At 41.5% G+C, this 27,770-nt stretch overlaps 2 protein-coding genes across 2 annotated transcripts in view; one reads left to right on the top strand and one right to left on the bottom strand.

The window, feature by feature from the left end:
- Positions 1 to 2,818: 2,818 nt before the first annotated feature.
- On the top strand, positions 2,819 to 11,728 carry cckar (cholecystokinin A receptor). The gene is made up of 5 exons (XM_051428802.1): positions 2,819 to 3,210; positions 3,797 to 4,048; positions 7,277 to 7,538; positions 8,072 to 8,199; positions 8,858 to 11,728. The coding sequence occupies exons 1-5, from the start codon at positions 3,084 to 3,086 to the stop codon at positions 9,454 to 9,456; spliced, it is 1,368 nt and encodes a 455-aa protein (XP_051284762.1). The 5' UTR covers positions 2,819 to 3,083; the 3' UTR covers positions 9,457 to 11,728.
- rbpjb (recombination signal binding protein for immunoglobulin kappa J region b) overlaps positions 11,726 to 27,770 on the bottom strand; it is a 45,502-nt gene continuing 29,457 nt past the window's right edge. The window contains exons 3-11 of the mRNA XM_051428801.1: positions 24,204 to 24,299; positions 21,205 to 21,370; positions 20,787 to 20,961; positions 19,712 to 19,849; positions 19,263 to 19,375; positions 18,429 to 18,569; positions 17,898 to 18,053; positions 17,644 to 17,747; positions 11,726 to 16,463 (exon numbers count right to left, since the gene is read on the bottom strand). Of these exons, the coding sequence (XP_051284761.1) occupies positions 16,139 to 16,463; positions 17,644 to 17,747; positions 17,898 to 18,053; positions 18,429 to 18,569; positions 19,263 to 19,375; positions 19,712 to 19,849; positions 20,787 to 20,961; positions 21,205 to 21,370; positions 24,204 to 24,299 (1,414 nt within the window). The 3' untranslated portion in view covers positions 11,726 to 16,138. The remainder of the gene's footprint in view (positions 16,464 to 17,643; positions 17,748 to 17,897; positions 18,054 to 18,428; positions 18,570 to 19,262; positions 19,376 to 19,711; positions 19,850 to 20,786; positions 20,962 to 21,204; positions 21,371 to 24,203; positions 24,300 to 27,770) is intronic.

Consider the following 27,770-nt stretch of genomic DNA (forward strand, 5'->3'; position numbering starts at 1 on the left):
TCCTCTGACAAACAGGCCTGACTGGATATCAACATCTCTAACATTTATCAGCTCCTGGTACATCTTGGTCAGACTTGGAGTGTACATGAGAAAGGAGAGAACTGGCGCCTTAAAGACAGACAGACTATTCCTCTACCAAGACATTTAAGGACACAAACATCTGAATAAATGAAGACTGGAGCTGAGGAGAAAAGAGCTGCTGCCCAAGTGTGAGACCCTTTTCTCTGGCAGCTTTCAAAGCCAGCTTGAAGTATGAGCTGTTCATCATACCCAGAGGAGGACAAACTTCATCATCAGCTTAAAGCACCTCATGGTTCAACATTTGCTCCTCAGACAATATTCATGCTTTTGGGTTGTCAGAATTACACCTGGGTGCTATTTTTTATTATTCTGAGCTGGTAGGGATAACTATGGTGGTGGAGTTGCATTTTATGTTCAGGAACACTTTTTAGTTGTGATACAGAAATATATTATGACCATAATGTCAATTGTTTGGATAGAATATGTGAAAATTTAGATATAGTGATGGATGAAAGAAAGTGTTTTTTTTGTAGGGAACTTGAATATCGACTGGTTTTCTAAAAATTGTCCATTACAAAAAAGGTTGGATTTCTATGGCTGATGTTGTGGTTGCTGCTGGTTGTGACTCAACCTACAAGAATTTTCACAACCATTGATGCTGTTGAAACCTCAACCTGTGTTGATCATATTTTCACTAACATACTGTACATGAGGTGTGTTCACAGGCACTGTCAGTGGCAGTGGGATGCAGTGACCATAATCGGATTGCTTTAAGCAAGAAAGACAAAATGGCCCAGGTCTGGAATTAAGATTGTTTATCGCAGCTCATATATAAGATTTAATGCAGACTCAATAGTCTAGGATATTATTATTATTAAGATTTAGCTGAGATCTTTAATTCTTCAAAGGGACAATGCCAAGGTAACTGCCAATAAATCAGGTTTTTTTGTAGATATAAGCCTTTATTGCAACTTGAGAAATAAGGTTACTAAATTAAATTATATTAAAGTGAAATAATCTTTTTAAACAAAAAAATTCACAGCTCTGTAAATAATATTGTGGAGGCTTGAAAATGAAATAATGTGCAATAAGTCAGGTAATTCTCAAAGGTATATGGGATGTGCAGGTCAGTTTATTACCAAGCCATATGTTGTAGCGAATTCATTTTTTTTTATCAATAAAGTGGACAGTTTAAGATCTAGTATGTGTTCTTCCAACATTGTTATCAGTATTATGAGTGATTAGACATGTTTTTCATTTGATCAGGACACAGTTGAGAAGATGTTTTTCTGTCTTTCAGATGAATCATCTCCTGGCAGAGATAACCTGGATGCAAAAAGTTTTCCAATCCTATATACAATATTTTTAATAGATGCTTACTCAGTGGTACCTGTTTGGAGCTTTGGGAAGAGTCTAAAATCATACCTTTACCCAAAGATGGAAAAGCAGTAGCTCCAATTGTAAACCTATTAGTGTACTCCCTGTGCTCAGTAGGATACTTGAGAAGATCATTTTTAACCAAATGTTAAATTCTTTTAGTAGAGATGGACTACTTACAAAAGCACAACATGCTTACAGACCAGGTCACTCTACGGGCACTGCATTAGATCAATGGGTCACATGTATGGATGACAGGAAACTAGTTGGGGCTGTGCTCTTGGATCTCACTGCAGCTTTTGCGGTCATTGACCACAGCATCCTTATTGCCAAGCTTAAAGGTTATGGTATTTTCACCTTTAGCTCTTGCTTGGATGAAGAGTTGTCTGACAGCAAAATCATCATCCTATCACTATTCACTATTTAGCTTTCCTGTTTTATTGGTACCGTGACATTTTAAATTGTTCATTGTTTTTATTGTTATTGTCTTTGTGTGGACCCCAGGAAGAATATCCACCACTTTGCTAATGGGGATCCAAGATCAGGGTTAGGGGAATAAGAGGACCGGTATTTTATTCCTTATTTCCTGGCGATGGCAATTTGTTTCTACTGGGAAAATTGTTTGTCTGTTATGTCATAAGTGTGTTCTTACTGATGTGACTCAGTTTATTCATGTAAGCGGGGCAAAATTGGGTTTAGGGTTTATTTTATTTTTTATGTTACATTGTGAAATTCACTTATTTTCTTGGTCACAGCAGGCCACTCATTTCCTGTGTTGGATTGACCATAATTAATAGCAGCTAACAACAAGCCTTAAAATATCACCAAGCCTCTGTCTCTCTCACATGAACATCTTCATTCCCAAGGCTCTCTTAAGGAGTTCATGGAACCATAATGGTCATTATACTTGGGAGTAAAAGCAGCATTCACTCTAGCTCAACACCAGACTGATTCCAAAATATTGGAGTTGGCGTTGTTTGGGCACTAATGACAGCCCATCTCTCCAACCATCAGAACAATTACAGCATGACTCAATGGGCTTCCGTATTGCTGCTGACATGTTCACATGAGATGTCACAGCAGGCAGTATCACGCTTTGAAAATGGGCCAGGGAAGCATGGACTTATAGATAGCGTACAGTAGATGACAGAACACTGCTGGCATTTTAAATCAATCTAATCATACATATGCATATTGAATGTTTGGCTTCAGTAGTTCCTCTCTTGTAAGTGATATATTGAGATATTAATAAAGAATCCAGGAGAATAGTCCAGCTTGAGGCCGTGCAGAATCTCCATTACTGCAATGATTTACGACTGGGTGTTTAATTTTCTTTTTTTTTTTTTTTTTTTTTTTTAAGGGGGGGGGCTGACTTGCACAGACTCTAAAGGCGGGCTGAGCACTCATGAATGCGACCCATCCACATGTTGTCAGTAGCTGGAAATGCTGAGTGGAGGAGCGGAGCGCACCAAACTGGGAGCGCACGGAAACTTGTAGAGAGTAGGCTACTGTTATTAACATCATTATTTCTTATTTCTTTTCATTTTTTAAAAAATCGACTGAAAGGAGAGATACCATTTTGATACACCCCGTCCTTTGGTGCATTTTGTTTTTTTTCTCGCAAGAGCATGACCAATGCTGTCCCTATGACTGATTTTACTTGAGGCTACAGGGGAGAAAGCGAAATGGAGACGTTTACAATACACGACATGCTCCTGAATTCAACTGACCTCAACAAGATTTTATGTAATTTTGGAATCAAGAATATTTCGGAGTGCGAGAGCGAGCAGGAGCCCTCACCCGAACCTCAAGGTACAGTGGGTTGATCTATTTTGTATTAATATCAACTGCTATCTTGTCCAATAGTACCTTATTGTATTCAGGAATTTCATATTAATCTTATTCAGAGATTTGCTGTTAATTGTATTCCAAATGCGACTTGTAATCTCCAATTTATGCCAAAAGAGCAACTGCTTTGGGCATTTTTTTTGCGTCAGTGCGCATTACGCATATGGCTCAGGTCCTCCATAAAGCTGATGTAGTCTGTTGTGTGTTAATGGTGACACATATGTGGTCACTGTACACTAATTCTGCCAATGTCAAGTGCATAGAATTGCCAGTACACACTTTATGGCAGCAGAATAGAGAGTAAATGGCACAAACATTTCACATTTGTATGGTTAAAGTCCAAATAAATAAAGGAGAAATAATCAATCCATTTATACTTATGCTCCAAGACATAAAAAAACACTATAATATTTGAGGAGTATTAGGGTGTAAATTAATCTTAGAATAAAGACACAAGAGCGTGAGTGCGAAGGAGTGAGTCAAAATCACGTTTTAATAATGACATATACCCAGAGTTCATGCGTGTGTCTCTCTTTGCTCTCCGTCCCAGACATCAACCAGACAGTGCGGATCGTCCTCTACAGCCTCATCTTCCTCCTCAGCGTCCTGGGCAACAGCCTCATCATCGCCGTCCTGGTGAGGAACAGGCGCATGAGGACCGTCACCAACCTCTTCCTCCTGTCTCTGTCCATCAGCGACCTGATGGTGTCCCTGGTCTGCATCCCCTTCACTCTCATCCCCAACCTCATGAGGGACTTCGTGTTCGGCACCGGCATATGCAAGCTGGTCATGTACTTCATGGGTGAGTGAAATGATGATGAAGGTTATTCTTAAATTGTGATTAATTAGTGGTTGTGTTTTTCTGGTCTTAACTCTTACTTTTTAGTTAAATTGTACCGTTTTCTAAACCTCTATGTACACTTTCTTACTCAGATTATTTAATATTGTGTGACAGACATACACAAAATGTTGCCATATTGTTGAAATCAGGATGAAAAAACATTATTAATACCTGAATTTATCACCCAAAGTTGACTTTTTTTCCACATTTTCAAGAAGAGAACTTGCAACGTTTGTTAAAATGTTGCATCCAAGCGTGATTTAAATGCGTCAAAAGTTGTGTGCTGACTGTTTCTGCCATCCCCTAATACTTCTGTCATGCGCGATGCACAATGATTCAACTCTGTGTGTCAATGGGAAATTATTACTGTGTTTTTTTCTATTGCACTGTAATTGTATTATTTGTCAGAGAGAGGATAACTGAAGTCATCTTGGGCCATGTCCTGCACAAGGTTCATTTCCCTGCATGTTTAAAAGCCCCTGGTGGTTTAATGAGCTAGTGCTAAAAACAGGTCTGGTCAAAGCAAACATGTTGTCAGAAAGTGTAGATTTACCTGAAGCTGTTTTTGCAGTCCGGCATTTCCTGCCATTATTATTTTTGTGTTTCCTGCTCTATTCTACAATTGCAAAGTCACATTCAATTATTCATGAATGTGACAGGGCAAATGAATGGAAGGTGCGAAGAATGACATGGGTAACAAAACCAGTTGGAAATGAGGAATACAATCAATATCCAACTGACGGAACATTAAAGTCCCCCTCCACAATGTGTTCTGCTTATTGTAGCTTCACCGTGCAGAATGATGTGCAGACTCAGCCATCTGCTGAAAGGTGAAAGGTTTTCCACTCTGATTACTTTAAACCTGAGTTTGCGACGTGTCTGCACAAGCAGGATTTTCTCACAACACAACAGCCGATCCAACATGGTCCAACATGTGGCTTACTCAGGTGTTATGTAGAAACTTGACACCTTGAGTCTGTTTTGATTCAACCTGCAATAACCGATTTTTTTGGCCACTTAGAGGCAGAGGAAACAGGTTGTGAACACAACACTGAAGTTAATATTGTGTCCAATATTCACAATCTTTCAGCTCTCAGGGATATATCTGGTGCTTCAGCAGCTAAATGCTCCACTTTGTTTACCAGGTAGTCACTAATTATGTGTCTGTCTGCAGTTAGGTGGTAGTGTGCAATGGGGTTTTTCTAAAAATCTGATCTGACTCAGATCTGCAGACACAACAGAACTGTCTGTAGATTCATCAGTACAAACCACCCCTTTCTTCATATTGTCATTTGGTATAAAAATATAGATCATCGCGCCTTTAAGTATAAGACCTCTTGGCTCCAGCAGTTAAACATTTGAAATAATATTTGCAGATTTTTTATATTCAGAAGGAGGAATAGATAAGTTAACTCAACTTTTTTGAGGGAAAACCATACCAGACACATATTTTCATTCAAAGCAGAGTACATGTCTAGAGTTAAGATCCAGTCAGTGGGTGAACATAAGACTGCTCAGTACAAGTAAATAGTGCAACCTGACCTGCTTCCCCGAGACAGTGCCAAAAGAAATTTACCACACTTTAAATGTCAATCAAATAATTAATAAAAAAGCTTTCAGGAACAGCATTCACTGTCCTCCACTATCCTCCTTCATTTATTCCCCTTTGTACAGAAAAGAAATAAACATAATCGTGTTAAATATGACCAAAATTAGGACATATTATTTTAGTTTAGCTTGTAGTTCGACTTCGACCCAGTAAGCTGAAGTAATTGAAAACGTGTGCAAAAACCAACAATGTTCTCCATCATCAGACAGCTAGGTTTGTGTTTGTGGCTTTAGTTTACAAGCACAACATTTAGAAACAAAAGCCATATACATACACACATATTCTCAATTCCCAAGTTAAAATACTTTCAAACGATTTCTGGAACATCTGGGAGATGAGTTAATCACATCAGTGATTCATTTGCTTGGGATTTTGATACATCCCCCAGATTCCTCCCTCTGCCTCTCAGTAAAGTCTCTGCTGGGAGATTTGCAGTAATATGCAGTCATTACAGATGATGCACCTTTACTAATATTATAATCATTTTCATCCAATTACAGGTTCGCTAGGAAATCAGATTTTCATGTTTGTCCTTACTTCCTGTTGCTCCATTTAGCCGTTCCGTGAGATCAGAGCGCTGTCATCCAGGGTCATTACCTCATTTGTCCACGTTTATCCGTTTATGTGTCGCTCCTCTCGGATTGTACACAGCGATAATTTGAATGTATTTATAGTTGTCCTTGTTATTGTTACTGAGTGTGTTAATGGCTGATCTGGTCGCAGGATGTGCTCTGTCGCTGCTTAGCAGTTAAATTTAATGTGACAAAACATTAATGTGCCATAGCATCACATACACTACAGTGAGAAGGGGAATGTTACCACATTAGTCCTCTTTTGATACACTTAAAGGTCCAGTGTGTAACATTTAGGAGGATCTACTGGCAGAAATGGAATATAATATTCATAGGTGTGTTATCATTAGTGTATAATCACCTGAGTATAGGAATTGTTGTGTTTTTGAGACATTTTTTATCTGCAGATGCCGTGTGGTCCAAATATCTGGGAAAGTGTAAAAACATAATATTGTGGTTTTATGCATGGTGGTTAAGCTAAGCTAATTGGCTGCACACTGACTGTATAGTCTTCTAATTCTTCTTTTTTTCATCCAATGGGGTTTCAGTATTTTGTCTGGACGCGGCGATGTACAATTCAACGTTTGACTTGTCTCATGTCACTCTCATGATATTAGAGCTAGCAGCTGTTTAGCTTAGCTCAACCACCACGTGTAAAACGGAAAAGTGTTGTTTTTTTTTTTTAAATATGGTTTTCGTACTTATCAAACATGATATTTTATGTGTTAATTAGTGAGTGTTGGTATGTGTCATTTTTAGTTTTTGAGCAGAGCCAAATTTTACTTTCCAGTCATTATGCTAAGCTAGGTTAGCTTCTGGCTGTATCTTCATATTTACCGTGCAGAAATGGCTTCAATCAAACGCTTGCCAAGAAAGCCAACTTCCCAAAATGGCGAATTGTTCCTTTACATTTTTTTTTTATGATTTCTGTAGCTAGATATGGCCGGGTTATGTCGGTTTTTAACAAATCAGAGCTCAACACTGAAACTGATTTTCTAATCTGCGTAGGTGTCTCGGTGAGTGTTTCCACATTCAACCTGGTGGCCATTTCCCTGGAGCGCTACAGCGCCATTTGCAACCCACTGACCTCCAGGACGTGGCAGACCAAATCCCACGCCGCCAAGGTCATCACTGCCACCTGGGTAGTGTCCTTCATCCTGATGCTGCCCTACCCGATTTCCAGCACCCTCAAACCCTTCACCCGACGCAACAACAGCACCGGGAACATGTGCCGCCTGGTGTGGCCCAATGACGTCATCCAGCAGTCCTGGTGAGCTGGAAATAAGTGCAATAGGGAGCGTCGTACCTTTCCCGTCCCGCCAGGGTGTCTTCATACTCAGATGCACTCAGGTTGTGTGGCAGCTAGAGCAGCACATTCCTAATTTCGGATGGCCTCTTTATTGATTTTCTCATTGCGGCGCTGCTGGTGAGAGACGACCACTTGGGAAAAAGTTGTCTGGCATGACACAGATCTGACCCCTTCAAAATAAAAAAAAACACAATGTTAAATCAATTCGGATGTTGAAGTAAATTTGTCAGGTTGTTTACACTCACATAAAACCAACACATGTTGACAAAAGTGCTTTTCCGGACTGGATTAAAAGTACATTTCAATTATTTTAATGAAAAATAAAACACACCAAATTAAATTTAAACAATCACGTTGTCATGATGATATTAGTCTAAACTCAGAGGCAGGGGTTTCTCATTTTAGCAAAGCAATTTGGATCTGGTGTTGATTTAAATTAGATACAACAATTGCTCTTTGGCATCCACTTACTGGCCTAAATGTGTCCCTTGCAGGTACGTGTCTCTGTTGTTGCTGCTCTTCCTTATCCCTGGGATCGTCATGATGACAGCCTATGGACTCATTTCTCTAGAGCTCTACCGGGGAATCAAATTTGAGGTGTCCAATAGGAAATCTAGCAGAGGTATGGAAATAAAACACAGCAAGTGATTGAAAGCAGTCAGGCTTTTTTCTATGTTTTTCCTATTGTCAAAGAAAATTCCATGAAAAGACTAAAACCAACGATGCCTTTGTACAATGTACAACTTTGCTAATTTGTCTGTTGTATTCAGCCGAGTCCACTGGTTTTAACTGTAGTACATAGTTACATAAATACATTTTTAAAAAAGGCTAAATAACCTCCAAAATAGGTGGGCACTGTAGATTTTAGCAAACATTAAAATGGAGTAAAAGGTGGACTTCTTTTGGACTACATTCAGCTGTGGATTGATACACTTTTGGTGCTCACCCAGTGCAATGTCGTGGCTTATTGTTGTGTTTTTAATTATGTTTCGACAAAATTTGAGGTTTATGGCACAGTTGAATGAGCTTTATAACGACTACACAGACAATACTTGTTATTAGGATCACTTCCTTGTTTATTTTTGATATTTATATCACCATGATCCTTTAACTTGACATGAAATCTTCTGGAAATGCAGCCCTGTCTTCCATTTGTAGGTCACAAGTTACAGACATGACCCAAATCTTCTGAGTCAGGACTGCTTTGCTCCTGCATATTTTCTTACCGCTGATAAAATGGGACTCTCACACTTTTCTTTTCACATTATCTTCCCTGACAGACAGACAATCCAGCACTGGCAGCATCAAGCCCGGAGACAGTGACGGCTGTTATATGCAGCCGTCTAAAAGGAAGAGCATCACAGGCAACTCCACCAACTCCAGCAGCAAACCCATGGTGAGCCGTGTGTGTGGCAGCAGCTCTACAGCCAACCTGATGGCCAAGAAGCGCGTGATCCGCATGCTCCTGGTCATCGTCTTCTTGTTTTTCCTGTGCTGGACCCCTGTCTTTGTGGTCAATGCTTGGCAGGCTTTCGACCGGCGCTCAGCCTACCGCCTGACCGGCGCCCCCATCTCCTTCATCCACCTGCTCTCCTACACCTCGGCCTGCGTCAACCCCATCATTTACTGCTTCATGAACAAGCGCTTCCGCCAGGGCATGCTGTCCACGTTCACCTGCTGCAGCTGCTTGAGGAGGAGCGGCGAAGGGAGCAGCGGCTTAGGGAGGTCAGCTGGAATCGGAACGGCTAAAGGGGAAACGGGCAGAGCTAGAGCGGGACCAATGGCCACTGAGCAAAATGGTCATACCCCGCCAAGTGGTGCCAATACACGATTCACCTACACCGGCATTCGTGCATCAGCCTGGAGTGAGCTGACTTAAACTGGATTCATATGTGTGTGTGTGTGTGTGTGTGTGTGTAAGAGCTCCGGCCTGAGTGCAAATACTTAAAGGGAATCTATGGTTTTTTGACGTAAAGCCCTGAAAGTGCTTATAGGACTAGTTTATGAGCATCTATGTCGCTTTAGCTTGGAGTGGGTACAATAGTTAATGACTGTGGAGCAGAATCGGTGTACTTTCAGTGCTTTCACACCAAGGTCCGATCGGTAAACCCCTCCCACCTGGTGCATCAATGAAGGACGAAAAAGCGTCAATGACAGTTTGCAAGAAGTACTCGACCTAGGTGATGTTCTTATAGATCGGTTGACAAAAGAATCTCACCTTAAGAGCAATTTGATTACTGGTCTGGAGTCATCAGATCGACTAGTCCAGTCCAATCTACGTCCACGTTCAAGGATGACCTTTGAAACTTAGCTTCGAAGCCATCGTGGTCCTTAAAAGTGCTCAGACAAAAGGGGAATTTAAACATCTACATTTCCTCAACAACTCTTAATGCTGATTAAGGTCATGTGATATGATCAAAAGCTCTTAAACAGCTACTAAATAGACATTTCCAGCAAGTCAAGATCAGACTACCACCAGACTACCAAATCACGTATAGTTTCCCCTGACCACATTTAAGGGCGCACATTTTAGTTTTCGTATGTATTTTCCTTCTTTCCAGGCAGCCGTTGGTCTCTTAATGAAGCTTTAAAGAAATAGTTTCACATTTTGAGAAACTGCTTGTCGAGATCGATGGGGTTAGAGCTCGGAGGCAGTTAGTTTACGATTAGTAAGACTGGGAGCAACGGGAAACAGCTGGCCTGTCAACACCTGCCCAAACCCCTCTATAATCACTATAATTAACACTTTGCATGGCATTTGTTTAATCCTTCACTCCAACTGAAGTGGTCAAAAAAACGGGAAGCTCTTCCCGTTGGCGTACTAATGCTCTGTATGCTAAGCTAATCGCTCCCTGGATATAGCTCCACACTTAACGCACAGAAAAAGCAGCACTCATGTCATAAACATTTCACTTTCTGTACATAAATAAAGAAACCGTGAAGTTACATTTAATCATTAAAAAAAAATAGTCAGCTGTAATTTAAACTGTTCATGATCTGCAGGAAAGTGGCTAAAACATGAAGAAAAAAAAAACATTGGTATGGTCCTTTAATTTCCTTTACACGCCGGTGGGTCAGAAACATACTCATGGTTGTAAACAGGCTTTTATCTGTCATCTTCAGCAGTATAGCTGCCAGTCATGCTGCAATGCAACTGCACTCTGTAGCTTCAAAACAGTCCTGCAGTGCACAAATAGTCCCGCTCTCGCCCTTGACCCACTGTGTGTGTGCGTGTGTGTGTATATATATATATATGTGTGTGTGTGTGTGTGCCCAGCGGGGTTGTGCTCTGTGTACTATGGGAACTGGAGAGAGGCCTTATCATTTTTGTGGGACTTTGAACACCTGTATCCTCTCCTCTTCAAAGAGTGAATTCCCGGCATTACCCACCTGATTTCCACTGATTCATACTGTTAAATATAGCAGCATCGATGTAGCAACTTATTCCCGTTTTCTTTTCCTGTACCAGTGTGTCGCAATGTTCGTTGTATGACCTCAGTGTTGTTGTGTAGATTCTTTTTATGTTTTCGGTGATTTTGGCTTTCGATGTATTTTGTCTTACCATGTGACAGTGTGCCTATTTCTGACGGGAAGTCCTGTTAAAGCTGTGGACACATAATTGAATGTAATCCCGGTGATTTTACAGGTTTGTCGTATACATCCGAGAGCAGTTTAGGGAGATGGTATTGTGTTCTTTTGGTTATGTACAGACACACAAACTGTCTCCGAATAACAAACGTCTGGTTGACCATATAAAGACCTAGAGAGCCCAGGGCCAAAACAGTGCCCAGCTAAGACTTGGGGCAGAGTAACTCGGAGCTTTTAACGGCTTTAATGAAAGTGGATCTAAAAGGACAGAGGGCATTAGGGGCCCAGACAAGTGGCGGAAAGAAAAAGGGGGAATCTGCTGGGACTTCTTCCCAGGGATAAGAGCTCCATTTGGGTTTGGTAGATGCCCAAGGCTCTATCCTCCCTTCACACTGCAGCCACTGGGAGATGCTTAACTGTCGCTGGAGGAAAGTGGCTCAACAAAATGTTTACTCTTTACATTAAAAAAAAAGATACACAAGTCTGGATAAACTGTAAAAAAAAAAAAAAAGGAAAAAAATGCTTATGCTTCTGATGATGATTAAAAACATAACACAAAGTGAGATTTTATATCACTTTTTTATTTCTCATTTTTATGCCAATATTGCAAGTTTTTTTCTCGTTTTTTTCTTCTTTTAATGACATACAGATTTGAGCATGACCTGGAGCTGCAATATGTACAAAAACAAACTAACGTATGTTATCAAAAAAAAAAAAAACCGTCCCCTTTGTTTTGACGTTATTGCTAAATGTTACAAACGGCACAGGTTTCTACCATCAGCAACCCTTTGAGCACTGAGTATACTACCACAATGACACCTCTGCTTACCATTTACTAGAATAATACACAGATACAGTGAGAGTGAAAGATAGTGAAAGGGCATGGAGGAGGAGGAGAAGAAGTTGAAGAAGAAGAAGAAGAAGAAGAAGTGGTGGTGGTGGGGGGAAATGACAACAAAAAGTGATCCAACTGTAGCAAGGCTAAGCACAACAGGCTGTTTGTTAAAAAAAAAAAAAAGGGAGGGATGGGGGGGTGGAGACTCCAAATGTACATACATAAGCATGAGCGATAAAGAGTGGAGGATGAAATGTGTGAGAGAGAAAAAGAAAGGTTAGCGCTCTGTAGTGCAAACAGCCAAAAAGAGTCTTAAGGAGAAGTAAGGCTGAGTGCGACAGAGAAGGGCTCCACACTCCTTTTTTTTTTTTATTCGTTTAAAGCTGCCTCTCACTCTGCCCTGTTTTTGTTTAGCAGTGCATGAAAACTACATTATAAAAAGACATTTGGCATATTAGAGGATACATACATTGTTCAGAGCTCATTATAAAAAAAAAAAAAACAAAAAACAAACACAAGAACAGCTGCTTTTGGAAGAGCAAAACAAGTATGACCAGACACACAAAGAGAAAAGAAACCAGTTAAGTTGTAAAAAAAAAAAAAAAAAAAAGCATCGCTAATGAGATGGCGGGTTTGTTTTTCTTTTTCCTCTCTGAAAGCTTTTGTCGCCAGGTTAATACAGCGTGCGTTTTTTTTTTTCTTTAAGAAGGCATGTAACATTTGTTTTATTTTGTTATTTCCTTTGACCGCTTTTTTGACAGTTCAACCCCCTTTACAAGTGAGGCGTGTTATCAAGTCATTCTGTATCCTCCCTATCGCTTAAAAAACTCCAGAGGAAAAAAAAAACAACTGTAAACCAGCTCGGATTGTCAAGGCGACACATTGTTGTTGTTTTTTTGTTTTTTTTTAAAAAGCATGCATCACCCCCTTTTTTTTTTTATTAGTTTGAGCAAATGTGACAAAAGCTGCTCGGTGAGGACTCGCGTACGGCGATGAAGAGGAGCCAGGGGGGGTTAAGGGGGTAGGTGGTAAGGTCTAAAAGAAGCGACTCGGTGTGTAAACAAAAACCCAAAAATATCCAAGCTCCAGGGTGGGTGGGTGTGATGCTAATACGGAGGCTATGTTAAAAAAAATTTGCTGAATTTAGAGCTAGTAAACATAGAAAAAAAACAAAAAACACTCAAGTTAAAAATCTACAGTTAAGATTTCAGCGACCTCCATCCTGCAGAGTAAAGGGTTCGGGTTGACCTGCAGCTTGTCACGAGAGTTCAGTGTGAAGAAGCAAGGAAGGAAAGAAAAACTTGGGGGGGGTTTGGATTGCTACACTACTGCTGCAGCACCAACTCCTCGACGGGCTCCAGGACAGACAGGAAGTGGCCTCTTTAAAAAAAAATATTAAAAAAATACACTCCCAGGCCAACCTAGGCAGCACGGGCAATAATGCACTTTTCTTTCTTTTTTTTTTTTTTTTTAATCTTTTTTGTTGACATAAGACAAGGGGAGACTTTGTACCAATAATTTAAAAAATATCAATATTACAATATAAAACATTTAACATTAATGACTGACAGGTGGGCAAGAGTGGCAAAATGGGGAGGGCGGGGCATAACTTAACTTTAATCTTTTTTACATTGAAAGGGGGTGCAAGCGAATCCTTTTTTGTTCCTATTTCAAGGGTTTGTTTGTAAGAAAGAAAGAAAATCAGAAATACTTCATTAAGCAGACATTCAAGTTACAGTATCGTTGTTCTTATTCCCCAGAATTGTATACAGTTGTACTGTAATACTAAAAAAAAAAAAGAAAATCACAAAGTATTGCCTTTGAATGTTTATCCACAATTATCAGACATTTGGATCCTGGTGGAAGACAGAAAAACCCCATGAATCCTCAAGGTTTTTCTTTTTGTTTTTTTTGGGAGCAGTTGGAGCACACTTTGAAATGGAGCGAGTCTGACTCAGTATTCCATTACAGCAACTATATATGACAGTCACACACACACACACACACACACACACACACACACGCACACACACACACACGCACACGTTTGCTGGCTGGTGAACTAGTGCTCAGGCGGACAAAGACGATGAAATGACCTGTACAATATTGCTGTTATGTTTGGAAAATGCACATCTTCAATAATACACATTTAGAAGGCCTTTATGCTCCTACGGGAGACGCAGTCGCCATGAACACGGATGAGTGCAACTACTCGGACAGTGAGTTTTACAATGTACACACGCTTGTTTTCTGCAAAGATAATAAAACCACAGGAGATTTTTTTTTGTTTTTTGTTAAAAAAAGAAGGCTGAAAAGAGCTTACAGCGCTCGTGAGACATTGTACCAAAAAGTGAAAAGGTGCTGGGCACCGCATGAGAATAAAAAACGGGCTTATTGTACTTGTACACCAAAAAAAGAACACGAAGGCTAAAGAGATCCTTCAGAAGGCTGCTTTGCATGACAAGGTGGTTCTGGAGCCGCGGCGGCGAGCTCTGAACAGCGACAGCTCCCGTGATACGAAGCGAGGCATTAGCTTTGTTTTTGTGCTATGCACAGGTTCCTCCAAGGTGAAGTAAACAGCAGATAAGAAAAAAGGTGAAGTGTTTTCTGGTTTCTTTTTTCTGTAATTGAAGTTATCAGTAAGGCCACATCAAATTGAAAAGTGTCTGTCTTTCTTTTCTTTTTTTTTTTGGAAAAACCACTGGAGTTAAATGCCACCAGAACTACAGCACACGTTGGAAGACACCTCGCTGGGTGTTTGAGAGACAAGTTTCACTACATTATCTGATACATTGACAGTGACCAATAGAGCAACAGACACAGGATATTAGATATGTGACCGGTTTGACTGTGTACACAGTAAGAATATACAGTACTAAGGCTATCCTTTTTTAAGTCAATGACTACGCTTATTACATGAGTTTGAAAAAAATGACAAAACCGACTTGTTTTCATAACCATGGAAGTCTAGTTTTTTGATGTATTCTGCAAATGTTGCTATGGCTCCATGTGAGATGTACTGATGTGTATACTTTCCAAAAGGAGACATAGCGCACATAGAGTATTGCAGGCAAGGCAGAGGCGTTGCTTAAAGCTTTTCTTTTTAAAGACTTCATAAAAACCAATGATAAAACATAGGCCCTCTGAGGTTATTCCCCAATTTATAAAAAAAAAAAAAAAAAAAAAAAAAAAAAAACAACCTTCGCTTATGTAAATAAACAACCCAGACTTCAGATTTTTTCCTCCCCAACAGAAGAAGCAAGAGTATCAAAACAAAGTTCAGTCCACAGACTGAAAAAAGCAGGCGTTGTAGTAAGGTCGTAATAACATAGAGGTTGGGATTTTGGACCTCAAAAAAGGGGGAAAACAAAGCCCAAGCTCAGAGGAAGAATAGAAACTATTTGGTAACAAAAGTGTACTATATGTTTAATACAAAAAAGGTATGGAGAAAAATGTACCTTTACTAAAGCTTATACAAGATCCTTGGTCCATAAAAACTATGTTATCGTCACGTTTTATGTGTGTCCCTCTGCATCCTTGCGCTCCCTCCAACAACAATACATCCAGCCCCCTTTTAGGAAACCACAAATGAAGGCAAAGTAACACAAAACAACAAAAAAGGAATAATTATAAAACAAGTGGTGGGAGGGGCGGGGGGTTCGAGGGGAGGGAAGCGCCTAAAAAAAAAAATGCTTTCCTTTCAAGAGATTTTTTTTTTGTACACGGTGGATGTATTGTTGTCGTGGTTTTTTTCCGTTCTCACAGCTGTAGAAAGGTGCTGGTGCTCTGAGCCTGCAGGAACTTCCACTCATTCCAAAACACCAGAACTGGATAGGCAGGTCCCTAAAGTAACCACAGGAGAGGTTCGGGTGGGTGGGGTGGGGTGGGGGGCGCGTCAAGGAGCACTTATGCTTATTCCCATTGGCTGACAAAGTCGTGATGTCACTCCTCCTTCAGATTTCCCCTGCGTTAGCTCCTTTCTCCCGCCAATCTTTTTTTTCAGCTTCTTTGTATCCAAAATTAACACGCAGCACTTTAGAGTGAGTCAGTTTTTGTTTATTATTTCCCATAGTCTTTGTATACCTTGTGGTACGTTTTCTCTCAAGGCATATCATATTGAGTGGCCGCCCTGTGTGCGTTAGGAGACCACGGCCGCGGCGGTGGAGGATGAGGATGTGACTCCCGCGTTGGAGGTGCTGTTGGGGCCGTAGACGCCGGGGCCGGCCTCCTGGCTGTTGTTGCTGAGCAGGCTGGAGTTTCCGGCCCGCAGGATGGCCCCGGCGGCGCTGCAGTGTGGCCGCGGCCCGGGCTCCGGCGTGTAAGTGAAGGTCAGTGTGGTGGAGTAGATGATGCCGTCGTTCCTAACCAGCGTGACGGGCACCTGGACGGGCTGCCGCACCCAGCGCCAGCCCTCGCGGAAGGCAGAGATGTCGGGCACCACGCACAGCATGCTCTCCGCACACCTGGAGCAGGTTTCGGTGGAAAAGAAACACAAAGAGTGATTGATGTGTGTCATTTTTAGGCTCTTGATACTAAGCCGCAGACAAAGGGATTTTTAAGTTAAGTTTATTCAGTTTACGAGGTAGGAAAAAGGTCTCAGAAACAAACTTCTAGCTCATCTGAAAAATTCAAAATCACCAAAGAAGGACCATAACAATATGTCAATCCAGCACACAACTGGCCATTAATGGATGTGGTTGCAAACATTAACCTGAGTCTAGGAAAATCAATTGAGAAACTGTGGCTCAAAAACACCCAAAGAGACTGTGTTATTTTCGATAACCTGATAAAACACTTCTAATTAAACACCTCGTATTTCCAATCTATATACACTGCATCCCCCTCTGTCTCTCTCCCTGCATTTCCTGTCTGTATCTCTTCCGTCACTGTCAAATAGCGCTCCAAAAAGCAAACTTTAGAATACAAAAATAAACATTTCAGAGGTCTGGAGCACTGTAGTCAGGGAGGTCCCACTGTTTCGCTGACAGCGGTCATCGTGGACTTTCAAGTTGATGCTTGGTGGGTGGTACTGATAAACACATAAAATCCCATCAGTCTATAAAACTCAACAGGACAAAAGGGAACAGCTAAACCAGTGGCATTTTACAAGGGAACAAGGTTGCTCTTAAAACATTTCTGGCTCACTCACTGCACAGGTTTGAAGAAGAAGGATGGATGGATTATACGGCTGAATCACTAAAAGCTGAGATGAGTATTTACTCCTTGCATTAGGCCAATGTGCCATTGTGCCATTGGCAGGATTCACTGCGGCATTAAGCCTGACAGGAAACATTTTGAAAGCTTTTATTAATTCAAATTACAATGCTATTCATGTTCTCATTATATTCATCAAACCTAAAGCCCATCATTTTCTACAACTGTATGATACCTAATAAATTCTTAAATTATTTGTCATGGACAATTTTTATGCTAATATGAAAGGGAAAAAAAGGAGAACTTCTAGCCAGTGTGGGGCAGACAATGGATCTCATCTTTCAGAGGAAATGAAAAGAGCCCTTTGAGTAGCCTGGTAAATTACAGCGCACATAAAAAGGGGAAAAGAGCACCACAAAAGAACAAAAAGGTCAAACCTGATTTGGGTTCATTTACTTTAAGAAAAATGAAAGTGAAGCAAAGACACACCTGTACATGGTCTCAGCCTCAACGTCTCCGAACCAGACCCGCAGATTTGGAGTGAAGTTCTGTCCCGTCAGCTCCAGCATGGCGACGTCGCCGCCGCCATTTAGCTGCAGACAAATAGGATCCTTTAGTAACCTTGCAGATTTAAAAAAAGGACTAAACCTACACTGTGACGGTCAGGTATGTGGACTACAAGTACAACAAAGCAGAAATGTTTGGGGGTTGTGTATCCAAAGTAACGTCTCTTCGGTGTGTACCTGTAAGCTCTCTACCACAGGCACGGGGGTGACAGGCGAGTGGACGGGGCCCATGCCCTCGTAGAAAGTGTATTCGGCCTTGTCTGTGCTGATGATTGTCCAGGAGGCACCGTCGTTGATCATCTCCTTGTTTGGTTCCTTTGGGCATGGAGTGGCCTAGCAGAAAGAGGGGGGAATATGACCTTAATGCACTCGAGAGGCAGAAATAACCACCAACAGTTACACCCAATCAAGACTACTCTACTCAAGACAGCAATCAAATGTCCATCTTTGGCTTTACATCTGTCTAAATAAGTTTTTTTTAAAAATGCTGGGAGGTGAGTGGACTGCTTCTTCTTCAAAGAAAAAAATGGCATCCGGCCATGAAACCTTTCACTGCTTATTTCAGAATGCTAAAGCAATCATCCTCAATCATCTGTGAACAGGATGAGAAGAACAGGATCTGAGGGTGAAGTGACGTCAGGCCTGAATTGATGTGTAACAAGTGAAGGGAATGACAGATGTGAAAGCGTTTAAGGGCGAGTCACTAACTTGAAACTGGATGATCCTTTCTTGGGAAAGGCACAGGTACATGCGTTCTGTGTCCTTCAGGTAGAAGGCACACTTGTGGAGCTGGGAGACGGGGTCGTCGGCGTCCAGCAGCGCCGTCTGCTTGTCCACCTTACGGATGATCTGACGGGGAAAAGAGGGAGAGAGAGATATCAGCCAAGTAGAAGATAGATGGGAGAATGTGAGGGATAGGAAAAAGCAAACAAGGAATAAATTAAAGAAAGGAAGCAGAAAAGTCACGTTATTTGGAAGGGAGTCTGCGGGGAAGATGAGGGTGGAAGAAAGGCAGTAAAGACAGATGCACGGACAGAAGGAAGGCAAAAAGACATCACAAATAACTATGACTAGAAAGGTAAGCTTGACAAAAACACACTTTGTCAGGAAAACGTATGACAAACAAGGTCTGTATGTTACCTGATGTTAAAGGAATAGTGTGAAAAACGCTTTCCTGCCTAGAAGAGGAAGGCTGACATATCTGTCTATTAAGGAGCTAGGAGATAGGAGATGCTTAGCTAAGCCTAAATCCTGGAAACGGGGGAAACAGTTAGATTGGCTGTGCCCTAAAGCATTACGATCCACCTACCATGCCACACCAAGAAATAGTACTGTATTCCTTTAAGTTAAGGAAAACATAAACACTATCCAATTCTGATTTTCCGTGACAAAGTTGCCAAATGATTCCTTTAAATAATTCCGATTCTGGTGCTATTATCATTTATTTCAATATCAGCTGCAGCTGTAATGAATCAAGTTTCCCCCCACTGGGATCATTAGTTTCTATTACTCTCTAATCTCCGATGATGCATTTCTTTTTACCAGTCTGGGCAGGGCCATGCCGGTGACAGAGCAAACCAGCTTGACTGTCTGGCCGTAGTGGATGTAACCGTCTCTCACAGTGAACTCTTCTCCTTCTGACTCCTCGTCGTCCACTGGAAACACACGACGCAGGGAAAGGAAGAAAAGGAGAAGTCAGCAGTGTGGGCGAACCGCCCACAAGCCTCGATATTTTTTTCTATGCACACAAAACCCCACATTCAAGCAATCAATCACTTTCATTGTCAGTGATGAATCAGCTGTGTCATTACTATAATACCGCGTGGGTTATATTTACGGCGAACAGAGAGAGAGACATGAAGATAAAGTGAAAGCTGTCAAACCGCATCCCTCACTTTACTCATGCTGAACTTCTGTGTAGCTTGAAGCCTTTTCTAAATTCATTATATGTGTTGTGTTGCAGCGGCGGCTCAGGCTGAGCGGTGGCTTACACAGGTGGATGTAAAAGGCGCCCCACTGCTGGGAGCTGGCGTGAAAGTTGCCGCCCTCCACGTGTAGATAGCGCGTGCTGACTGTTTGGGAGCGCAGCCGGTTGAACAGTGCCACCTTGGTCCCTGATGCGATGCACACTGTGGACAAACGGGAGCGCAGACAGCGGCAGGTTACATAATGAGCCATACACCGACATGCTGCTCACAGGTCAGCTGTGTTAACAGAGTGACAGATCTTTGCAGAGGAGGTGATGTGTACACCACAGGTGTGCTACATGTGACATAACTGGCTTGCTGGATTCTTAGATGAAGCTACGCTGCCCTCTAGTGGTTATAGTAAATAGTAAGGATATGATTAATGTTTTAGCACCTTTCAAAACAAAAGCTGTGCTTAATGTAGGAAAATAATAAAAAGAAAATGTGCATTAACTGTATAGTAAAATCAATTAGAGTAAAGAAGTTAAATAAAATACATAACAATAAAACACAATTATATTATAATTATAATATAAAAAACCCAACTATAGAACATTTAAAAGACTTAAAAAAGTGTGCTTTTATACCTTTTAACTGCCTTCTTTTCTATTTTTCCCTCTTTTTATCCTTTGTTCTTTCCCTTTTCTTATTCCTTTAGGTTACAGTCTCTGTGTTGGTATGTGTATCAGCCTTGTGTTGCCATTTAGGCCAGGCCTGTCTCAAAAAGAGACAGACGCCATCCTTGATAAAGAAAAGCAGTATTCTTACCATAACATTAGCTTAACATTAACATAACCATTTCAGTCTTATGCTTAAACGAGTGAGTAGAAAATTATGATGGTGTGTTTTAGTCTGTTAAATGAATGGTGTCCCTCACTGACACGTTATCTCTCTTTACACCTCCTGTGCATTGATTTTTTTGTCAAATCCATCTCAGCCGAAAAAAGTATTTTACAGTTAAACATTGATGTACCCAGAAAGTAAACAGTTGGGCCAAATGTTTAATTGCATCAGCTATCAACAAAGAGTTTAGGAGCAAAAGTATCCGAGGCACAAATAACAGACAAAAAAAAAAACAGTCACACACACACAAACTTACAGTCAGCGTTTTTGAGGGACTGCTTCTTTTTGGAGGGCTTGGAGATGACTTTGATCCTCTTACTGAGGAAGACACCGATGTCTGCGCTGTTGCCGTAGAACATCTTGACGGACAACATGAAGTGCTTTCTCTTGTCAGAGTCGGATATGTACAAGGTTTTGGCTGTGCAATAATTCTAGGTGGGGAGGGCAGAGGAAGGAGTGGGTATAGGAAGAGAAAAAGCAGGACAAATTAGATCGTTTCACATCATTCTGTTACATCTTCGTCACATGGAATTATTAACCTTCAAATGCACCCAAGACTGTGTTATTACTCCAAGGAGCCAGGAGGGAAGGTGTGTAGCCAGTGACACTGTGTGTGTGTGTGTGTGTGTGTGTGTGTGTGTGTGTGTGTGTGTGTGTGTGTGTGTGTGTTGTACCTTTCCCTCTAAGTTAAGCTGTTGCATTTCTTGGTCGCTGTTGCCGATGCCAATGAAGGCACAAGGTTGCGACTCCTGCTCGGAGCAGCCGTCTCGCTCCATCTGTTCCTTCTTTTTCTTCCAACCGCTGCCCATCAGGTAAACGCAGGGAGGAGGGCAGAAGAACCTGGACATGTGTGCAAAGATTTAGGAATTTTTGGACTCAAATCCCACAGAACTATCCGAAAGATTATTATTATTATATACACGTAAGTTGTTTTACGTGATCAGATGCTTAAAGTATGAGCCACAAGATATGTTTGTGAGCCTTTTTGCTGTAACTAATATTGCAGCCTGTTACTGTAAATATGTAAAAGTATGTTTTTAATCCACTTCCCTGGATGTAGGAGAAAAAAGGTCACAAGGTTTGGTGGCTTTAAGTTCAGCTTTTACATTATTTGTACTAAAAAAAAGTCTAATATATCCACAGAGAAATAATATTTCTGAAAAGCACATTTCAAGGACACAGGCAGACATTTAGACTGTCAGTGACTAATTAAGAACAAGTGTTAACACCTTTTTTAATCTATAAACTGGACAATGTGCATCTCTTAATTTCCACCAGGAGAGGGCAGACCTGCACTAAGCTTCAACAAGACAAACTTATCAACATACTGCTATGTACAATTGAACTAAACACTCCTTCCTCAAGCTGTTGAGCCTCATCTAGCAGATGTTAACACGAGCAGTCCAGCATGAAACTGACTGTTGAAATGAATATAAACCAGAATTTCAAGAAAAAGGTCACTTTTCCCTCCCATTTCAGGATTCCATACTTGAAATACTTTTCAATGTCATGTACTGTACTCCTTTAAAAAAATAAAAATAAAGTTAACTTTAGCCTTATCAAAATGTGAAATCAAGTCATCACTAAAGCAGCACACTTCAAATAAATTCATGTGAGTCAGTGTGGAACTGGAAAGCGACCTATTTCGCAACACTGTGTCTGACTCAGTGGGTGTTTGTCTACTTTCACCTCCTATAAAAAGCGCAGACAGAAAGAGGCAGCTAGAAAGAGGGAGATGGCACATTTGCATTCTCCACGCGCCCACTTTTCTTGGGCTCCCCTTGTTACGTATGATACGGGGCAGGAGCAATCAGAGGTGCCACACAGCATCATGAACGCCGTGGGGTTTTGCAAGTGAAAGGATGTTGAAACCCTGACGTGCACACAGGGGAAGAAACCTGACTTTGTATGTGTGAAGTGAATATAGTGATTGTGACTGTAATACAGCAGAAATCCCCTTGACACTACTTAAGCAGACTCATTCAGACACTTGCTTGTGATCCAGCTGGATGATGGTGTGGTTTTAAACTGAGCACCTACATTTAAGCCCAGCATTGGCACCGTCAGTGTTTGAATGCTTCCTCTCACTGCCTCACTAGGTGTCACTTTAACTGGACAAGACAGCTACAGTTTATCTGAGGTATTCGTCTCAGTCTCAACCCCTCTTCTCCTCCGTCTTTTCTCCTCCAACTCTCCCGTGGTGTCTCGGAGTTGGCCTGCGACGGGCTGATTTACCAAGAGATATATACGCCTGATGAGATCGCAAGCAGCGCTGGCAGCTCGGGCCAAGAAAACAGGCGGAGGATGGAGCGCTGAAGAGAGTTGCATAATGAGCAAGAGCAGAAGGGCAGAAGAGTTGGGGGGGAGCTATAAAAAGTTTGAGAGTTAGAGGTGGAAAGGTAAGAGGCAGAGTTACAGGAAGGGTTTGAGGAAGAAAAGAAGTTGCAGAGTTCAAGAGAGGGAGAAAAAAAACCGAGTAGGGGTTGCGACAGCCAGTCATCACGCTGCACTTGGAAATTACAACAAAGCAAGACAGCTTTAGTTGGCCTGTGAACCTCAGACCTGTATGCTCTCGTCCTTGAACCCTTAAACCTAAATGCTCCCTGGTTTCACCACTACATTCCCCCAGGAGCCTTTTATCTCCCCTATTCCCATCACTCCTAACTCCCTCCCTCCCTCCCTCCCTCCCTTTTCCTTCCGCCTTCACCTGAACGCGGCCTCAAACAGGAGGTCGCCGCTCATTTCCTCCTCTGACCTCATTTGATACAGGAGGTCGTGAGGGTCGATGTGCCAACGCTGCACAGAGGGGAAAAGGCTGGAATGTGCGTTTTTCACTCACTCTTTAGTCTGAGATCCCCCTCGAGTGACATACGTTACCCGTCCGTAAACCCTTGCATGGAAGGGGGTCCGCGTTTCAAAGGGTTAGAAGACGAGGCCAAGTTTGTGTTTCTACATTATGCTATTAACTCCCTTTGCAATCAGTGTACTGAACAAAAGGTCAGTGTGTGTAAAGGCTTTTTAAACATTGATCCTAAAAAAGGTTGACACATCCACACTGTTTACTTCTAATTTGGAAAGAAGATTAAATCAAGGAATCAAAATTGCAGTCAGACAAATTCCTAAAAAAGGAATAGTCTGACATTTCAGCAGCCACCGATTAACTTAGCTTAGCATAAAGACTGGAAATTGGGGTAAGTCGCTAGACTGCTCCCAGACAAAAACAATAGTGTGGCCCCCTTCAAACTACTTGGGATTTTTCCATTTCAGTTTTTGTTCAGATTAAACAAAGGATGAAATATTAACAAAAACCAAACAAACTGATATATGTTAATTAGTGACCTTTAGAGGTTAGAAAACAGATTTTGTTACCTTCAGAGAGCTAGGCGAGCTGGCTTTATCAAACAGAAATGAGAGTGCTGTCGATCTTTCAGCAAGAAAGCAAATACACGAATTTCCAAAAATGATTCCTCTGACAAAGAAATCACTTCTACTGGTGTTGAAGTGTTAATCCTACACTGGAAATAGATCCAGAGACATCTGACATACTGATACAAATTGGGTGCATTTTGTTATTTATTTTCTCAAATCCAACAACTTCCAATGATTAGACCTGAGGAAATCTTGATAGATGAGTTATACTAGGAGAAGAAGCTGCTGTTTCTATTTCTCTCACCTTTTCTCATTGCCATAGGATTTCTGTGCAACTTTTGCGTGCAGGATCATGACAGTTTGGTCACCTCGCTCCTTCAGGTAATTCCTCATCGCTTCTCTGCAAGATGAAAAGAGGGAGACAGAAGGGAAAAAAAGAGAGAAACATTTCTTCATTAACAGGCCATTTTGTGATCCAGGAGAAGAGGTGAAGTGATACTGGGTGTGTTGAAACGTAAATCTAAAGCAGAGGGAGCCTCGAGGGTCGCCGTGTGTGTGTGTGTGTGTGTGTGTGTGTGTGTGTGTGTGTGTGTGTATGGGGGGGGTAGACGGATAAATAAAATGAACCTTAAGAATGTACAGAAACATGCATACAGCGCACTCTCAATGACCTCTGGGAAGCCTCAGAGCCTGCACAGTCCTAGCTAGCCAAAAAGCTATGTTCTCCCCCAGCTGGGTCCATTTGAGGTGGTGGTGGGCTGAACCGTTAATGACCGGCTCAGAGGGACAGTGAGGTGCAAGGGAAAGGAATACGGAGGAGAAGAGAAGGGAGATGGGGGGGGGAATGAGGAAGAGGGAAGAGTAGGGGTTGAGGGAGGGAGGGAGGAAAGGGGAAAAAAAGAAAGAAAACACCAGAGCTGAAAAAACAAAAACAACGGAGCTGAGCTCACCAGCAAAGATTCCTCATTCCGTGTCAAAATGTTGCAAGGTCCGTGCTCCAATTACTTCTGTCAACTGCGCCAAACCCTCCCCACACCTCCTTTACACAAACAAGCTGAAAAATTACTTTAATATTTTGGAAGAGAGCGGTGGCGCTTTCGCCGGACTGAAAAAGCGAGGAGGGGTCGAAGATCGAGGGCTTAGATGCACAATTAAGACGCATCACACACGCACGGACATTAACACACCCTGACCCAATCAGCGCACATGCACAGACGTCAGTGACACCTGACACGCCGGGTTGCTCAGAGGGCTTCCCACTCAGACACACACACGCACACACACAAGCTTTCCACTCTGCCACGCAACACTGGACCACACGCTTGGGTTAGACAGGGCCTTTGTTATGAAAAGCAAGGGGCCCCTCATGTGTGTGTGTGTGTGTGTGTGTGTGTGTGTGTGGGGGGGGGGTGGTACAGCAGGAGGAGGAGGCTGAGAGGGTTTATCCATTTCATAATGGACTGGGAAATGTTTCACTTTCTCACTTCACTGTGTGATGAGACAATTATTTTTCTGGAACACGGCTGCAATTTGAGTCTCACAGCAACACAAAATTGCGCGCCGTTGTTTATTCAGTATTTTCTAAATTACTAATCGCCAGCGAGTATAACCGAAAATGATGGAGGTACAATCCTAGAATTCCAAACATTTGACGCTGTTTAACTGATCCGATGCAATCTGATACCATTTACACGCCACATGGAGGAAATTATTTCCTTTTCCTAAATCGAGCCAGGAAAAAAAAAACGGTGCAGACAATTCGAGCCAAACTGATTTAAAAGCTGTGGTTTGATTCAAACAGTTCTGACTAATCTGCATGGACGTGCTAAAGTAGCTTCTTTTTTATATGTTTGCATTAAATGACATAACCCACATCTGGAGCTTAGGACAACGATATATAACTGACACAACAACCCCCGGGGGAAGGCTCCTGAGCAGGTCTGATTGATTATATGGAGAACACGCGGTCCAAACCTGCTGATGTCAGCCCTGCATGGCACTGGACACCCCTGATAATATAAGCATGACATCAGAGATTAAACTGTACACAGGCACGCTTTTTATACACTGTATGCATACATATTCAGTAGAACTGATAAGCTGATTGACAGGAAATGAATCAGCAACTATGACATTTTGCATTTAATAGATATCAACAGTTGAGATACAGACAAGAAACATGGGGGAGGGACAACATGTAACAAATGTCCTGGGCCAGAATTAAAGTAGGGACACTGTGGTTGCATAACTTATCCACGAGGGCACCTTGATGCAGTTATTTTTAAGTAAGAATGTCAATTTTTACTTCTGGATTCCTAAATATAAGGATCAGACAACAAGCGACATATTAATATTCCCATTTAAACGCCACCTTTCAAACACCAATTATTACCTTGTTAATCAATTCCCCCCACAAAAAGCTTAAGGCTGAATCAGCCACAGACCTCCGGCTCTATGATAAATGTCATCTTTTATCCAAGACTGTGAGTGAATATTCAAAAACATTGCAGCGTAGTTATTTTATGACACCAGAATCGCACACCAGTGTTGGGTAGGCTTCGTGCGACAGCCCTGGCTTGTGGTTAACACTGTTTCACAGCTCACCAAACCATTCCAGACCACTGTGGGTAAAAGTTTGGGAGAGACCATTCCCCCCGTCAAGACAGAAATGCTTCACTATGAGATTAAGCTTTCACTCACGGTCGTTCTTAATGTACTGTCATTAGCAGTGCCCTCTTAAACACTGCTATCCACCTCACAGCTACCCCTAAATAACCCCTGAATAGATAGCAGAGATTCCCTCACAGGTGGCAACAATCAATTGAAACTGAATATCCTGGGATCAGATGAATAATATAAACCCAGTGGTGTAGTAGTACAACCACAATTAAACACTGGAAAAAAGTACACAAAATGTAGGGTTATTAGAAAATATCACAAAATATTGTATCAAGACATTTTGTATTATATTGTATCGATTATATCAAAAGCACTATTGATTTCTGTGTATCAATTAAGTGTTGTAAACCTAAATTGAGGGCTATGATGATGTATGTTACAGGGATATTCTCTATAAAAAAGGACTTTTTGCATATGGTGGTGTTTGTTCCATGACAGTTTTCCTTGCTTACAGTATACTATATTTAACACAATATATTGAATTGCAACACCTGTGTCGTGATCGTATTGCTAAATTCTTGCAAATGCACAGCCATACACATATATGTATATGCACCAATCAGCCATAACATTATGGGCACCTGAGCACCCCGGCTGGTCTCCGGCTACCAAGCAACAAACAAAACACCCAACAAAACTGCGATGCACTGTTTTTTCTGACACCTTTCTATCAGAGCCAGCATTAACTTTTTCAGCAGTTTGAGCTACAGTAGCTCGTCTGTTCGATCGTCCTTCCTTGGACCACTTTTGATAGGTACTGACCACTGCAGACTGGGAACACCCCACAAGAGCTGCAGTCTTGTCAAAGTTGCTCAAACACTCACACTGCCTATTTTTCCTACTTTTAACACGTCAGCTCTGAGGACCAAAATGACAATGTCATAAGCAGGGAAAAAACTGAGACATGGGGGAAATTCAGTGTGATATCAAGACTTCAAGAGATTAAAAGCATATGCAAAAGAGGGGGATAATAAACGCTTAAATAGCAATTAATGGTAATGACACACCCAATGTATAAAATGCAGATGAGTGTGCAAATAAAGTCAAATAAAATTGTCAAAATGACTTAGGCTTTTCAGAACACAACAGCTTATAGAAAAATACGTCATGTGTTTTTGCCCATTCACCAATAAGTATCTTGTATAGATGTGACAGGCACCCAACACCGTCACTTAATAGTACTTTATACTTC

Source organism: Dicentrarchus labrax, unplaced genomic scaffold (assembly GCF_905237075.1).
Source record: "Dicentrarchus labrax unplaced genomic scaffold, dlabrax2021, whole genome shotgun sequence".
In the NCBI taxonomy this organism is placed as follows: Eukaryota; Metazoa; Chordata; class Actinopteri; family Moronidae; genus Dicentrarchus; species Dicentrarchus labrax.

Excerpts from the sequence above, each read along its gene's own strand:
- cckar (XM_051428802.1), top strand. The coding sequence starts at position 3,084 with ATGGAGACGTTTACAATACACGACATGCTCCTGAATTCAACTGACCTC. Across the intron at positions 7,539-8,071 it reads GACGTCATCCAGCAGTCCTG|GTACGTGTCTCTGTTGTTGC; the intron begins GTGAGCTGGAAA and ends TGTCCCTTGCAG. Across the intron at positions 8,200-8,857 it reads CAATAGGAAATCTAGCAGAG|ACAGACAATCCAGCACTGGC; the intron begins GTATGGAAATAA and ends CTTCCCTGACAG.